Source organism: Alosa alosa, chromosome 21 (assembly GCF_017589495.1).
Source record: "Alosa alosa isolate M-15738 ecotype Scorff River chromosome 21, AALO_Geno_1.1, whole genome shotgun sequence".
In the NCBI taxonomy this organism is placed as follows: Eukaryota; Metazoa; Chordata; class Actinopteri; order Clupeiformes; family Clupeidae; genus Alosa; species Alosa alosa.
In genome coordinates this window covers 18,898,815-18,903,159 of record NC_063209.1, presented here as the reverse complement: position 1 = coordinate 18,903,159, position 4,345 = coordinate 18,898,815, and the positions used below count along the sequence as shown (strand labels likewise).

The window sequence follows — 4,345 nt, the reverse complement described above, 5'->3', positions numbered from 1 at the left end:
GAGGCACAGAGGTCACGCGTAAACACACACACACACACACACACACACACACACACACAGACACAAACACACACACACACACGCAAACAGACATGAGGAGGCGGCTGGTCAACGAGTAGCTTGCCCTCCGGCTCGTGGGCTGTGCTGATAGAGGTGCTGCTTGGTGGGTGGCGTGCGTAGGGGTGCCATAGAGCCCGCGGTTCCCATGACGAGTGCCCAGGGCGATCCACGCCGCGCTCCGTCTGCCTCACTTCCCCCCAGCCTCCCTGCCCCTCGACTCAGCCGCTTCTACAGGGCACCTGGCGACCACAGGGATTCTCCGCTCGTTGTCATTGGGTGAGTCGCTGCTGGAGAAGTCCAAGTGATGTCAAGGGGCGAGCAGTGGAGGCTGTACATGATTTTGTTTTAAGGGTTCAGTCAACTTGATTAGTGGGTGGCTGTGAGTCGTACTAATCTGGGGTTAGTGTTTTCAAAATGTTCAGAGAAACAATATGACTCAGAATATAAAAATGCAATGTAGTAGACCATAGAATTTGTTCTTTTGGTTGAACTCTTAGGAGCAATTTTGTTGTAGTCTTAAGGTATAATGTAAGTGATTTAGATGGACTATTTTACTCTTTTAATGTCACCTTAAACTTTTCTCACCTGTCCTTGGATTGCATTTAAACAAACAAAATGCTCTATTTTGGTGAACAAATTAGGTTTGGTGTTGTCAAAGTGGTAGGTCTTAGACTCACACGTACATCCATCTATAATGCTTTCCTTGTGTTCACTTTAAATTATTCACATTATAATTGCCTGTTGTTGTCGGAGAACAGGACTGTGTCAAGCACGGAGTGAAAGCCATCAGGTGATCACACTGCTACAGGCCTTTTGGAGAAGAATGTACAAAGTGGAAATATGTTCTTTTTGAACATGCCATTTTCAGATTTTCTCTCTGGCGTTGCGGTTATGGGAGCACGGAGGTGACATTTTAGGCGTGACTCTGAGTGTGACTACCTAATGTTCCCGACGTTCCAAGTGCGGAGAGAGGAAACAGTCCGTAAATGTCACAGCATCCAGCGGCACAAGCATGGGGACATTATTCAATGTTGATGTGTTTACTAGGCTTTGAACTCGTTTGGAAATCTCCAGATAAATGAAAAATATAATCTGTGTGGGAGAGACTACGGTATATATTATTTTATGTTAGTATTTGTGCAAAGAAGAACTACAGAATGCAAAAACAAACCCATAGCCAAGATAACCATTAGCTGCCTGGTCTCATGACCTCAAAGCGATGCAATCTGGTTAGTATTGCATCAGTGATGCTTTTCATTTAAAATCCAATTTCGTTTTATGTTGCTCTCTTTAATTATTTAAACACTTACTGTTAAACAGATACTGATGGTGAACAAATCAACTGGATAAACAAACACATTTCCTGTACTAAAACTTGTTTGTGGTTTGTCGTTTAATTGCGGCCAGGAGGGGTGCTTTTAAAGTGTGAACTGTCTTATTAAACCCAGCTCACTGGCCCTCTCTGTAGTAGGAGGCTGCTGCAGGACGGGGACTGCAGGGCTGCTGCTGGTTCGAGCCCTGTCCATCACATCAAGAGTGGCTCTAGAGCTAAAGCCAGCAGATTCAGGTAGTGTCCTCTGACACACACACACATACACACACACACACACACACACACACACACACACACACTTACACACACACACACACACACACACACAGAAAGCATACGAAAGCATAAGAAAGATGCACTCACACAGACTACTCAAAGACTCTTTAGAACTTCTTGTTACAGTGCATGTACACACACACACACACACACACACACACACACACACACACACACACACACACACACAAACACACAGACATACACACAAACACACACACACACACACACATACACATACACATACACACACACACACACACACACACACAGACACACACACAGACACACACACAAACACACAGACATACACACAAACACACAGACACACACACACATACACATACACATACACACACACACAGACACACACACCAGGGCAGTGCTCTTCCTCTCAGGTCAGTGTTAATGGGACATGTTGGAAAGCGAGAGTGAAGGCTCCCTTCTGTTCTGCAGTGTCTCCCCAGCCGTGGAGCCCGATCCCTCCAGTCGGCCCTCCTCCTCCTCCTCCTCCTCCTCCTCCTCCTCCTCCTCCTCCTCCTCCACCTCCACCTCCTCCGGCAGCCCCAGCTGTGCCACCGGCCTCTCCACCGAACACAGCTCCATCTACTCCTGGAGATATGACGTAGGGCGGAGAAACAATCCCGCAAGGGCTTTTCCTTAGTTACCATTTCATCACTGTTCGGCAGAATGCCTCATTAGTAGACTACATGTATTTACAACTAGAGTTTGAAGGAAATGTTGTGTGATTTCAGGTTGCAATGTAATGGGAAGTAAATGTGAATGTATTCATACTGTACTATAGAGAAAGTCAACCATATACATATGCAGACAAAACACTACCACAGCAATACACAAAAACACACACACACACAATAACAATAACAATAACAATAACACACAGTACTCACAAAGCAAAACACGCTATCAATAATACCTAAATATACACACACACAAATACCACACAGCTTCTGTTCTGCAGTGTCTCCCCAGCCGTGGAGCCCGATCCCTCCAGTCGGCTCTCCTCCTCTCCTCCTCCTCCTCCTCCTCCTCTCCTCCTCCTCCTCCTCCACCTCCACTCCTCCGCAGCCCCAGCTGTGCCACGCCTTCCACCCCCAACACAGCTCCATCTACCCTGAGATATGACGAGGGCTGAGAACCCCAGCCCGTGGAGCCCGATCCTCAGTGGGCCCCTCCTCCTCCTCCTCCTCCTCTCCTCCTCCTCCTCCTCCTCCTCCTCCCCACCTCCCCCTCCTCCGGCAGCCCCAGCTGTGCCACCGGCCTCTCCACCGAACACAGCTCCATCTACTCCTGGAGATATGACGTAGGGCGGAGAAACAATCCCGCAAGGGCTTTTCCTTAGTTACCATTTCATCACTGTTCGGCAGAATGCCTCATTAGTAGACTACATGTATTTACAACTAGAGTTTGAAGGAAATGTTGTGTGATTTCAGGTTGCAATGTAATGGGAAGTAAATGTGAATGTATTCATACTGTACTATAGAGAAAGTCAACCATATACATATGCAGACCAAAACACTAATTGTGCACACACACAAACACACACACACACACACACACACACACACACACACACACACAGTACTCACAAGCAAAAAACACGCGCACACACACTAAATATACACACACACAAATACTCACACAGAAATCCTCCAAGAACTGAAGAAAGCAAGAAGCACAAGAAAGCCACTGTGAGGTGTGTGTATGTGTGTGTGTGTGTGCGTGTGTGTTCTCTCACCTCTTGCGTGGCTGCCTGCAGGAGTTTGACCGAGTGAACACCCAGCGCGTGCACCAGCTCTTCTGTGCCTTGGACGAGCTGCTGTACGAGGGCAAGGTGAGCGGGCGCTCGCAGGGCCTGCAGGACGAGTGCCAGGCCTGGAACGGACACTCCCCACACCTCAGGTACCCACAATGCACCGCAGCCCTGCAGCGCAACACAAGCATGCTCACCCCAACATGGGAGTGTGTGTGTTTGTACATGATGCATTGGAATGGAGGCACAGTATTACAGTGTAGAGCAGTACTGTACAGTTTGGTAAGTACAATATTAAAAACAGCAGCAGGAGAAACAATAATATTAGTAATAGCATAAAAGCATAAAAACAATCACAAGGTAAAAACACACATTTTTAGTTGAGTTTTCTTTTACTAATGTCATGTCTTCATCCAGAATCTTAGAGTATTTGTACTTACAATTTTAACAGTTGGGACATTGTAAAATCCAAATAAAAACAAAACATGACTTTCTGCAAATCTCGTAAACCCATATATAGCTGCAATAAGGATGCAGACAACATATCAAATGTTGAAAATTACAAATTTGACTATTTCATAGAAAATATGTGTTTTGATACCAGGAACATGTTTAAAAAAAAGTTTGGGCGGGGGCAACAAAATGATGGAAAAGTTGTGTGTACCTGCGGCCGAATACAGCCATGGCGATATCATTACACATCCCTACTCTCACTCGTGTCATATTGCCTGAACTGGCACCATAGCTGAGTATACAAAAGAGTATCACAGAGAGGCAGATGCTCTTAGAAGTACAGTAAAGATGTGGAGGTATTCATCACTCAGACTTGCCAACTGCAGCTTTAACATGAAATGTTGAGGCATTTGGGGATTTCATAATCTACAGTACATGACACTGTATCA

The 4,345-nt window shown here is 46.0% G+C and overlaps 1 protein-coding gene across 1 annotated transcript in view; it reads left to right on the top strand.

Moving 5' to 3' along the window:
- The first annotated feature begins 205 nt into the window (after nt 1-205).
- The window catches only part of fam149a (family with sequence similarity 149 member A), a 22,939-nt gene continuing 18,799 nt past the window's right edge, over nt 206-4,345 (top strand). Inside the window, exons 1-4 of the mRNA XM_048232191.1 lie at nt 206-336; nt 1,529-1,627; nt 2,933-2,993; nt 3,432-3,592. Coding sequence (XP_048088148.1) covers nt 206-336; nt 1,529-1,627; nt 2,933-2,993; nt 3,432-3,592 — 452 coding nt within the window. The remainder of the gene's footprint in view (nt 337-1,528; nt 1,628-2,932; nt 2,994-3,431; nt 3,593-4,345) is intronic.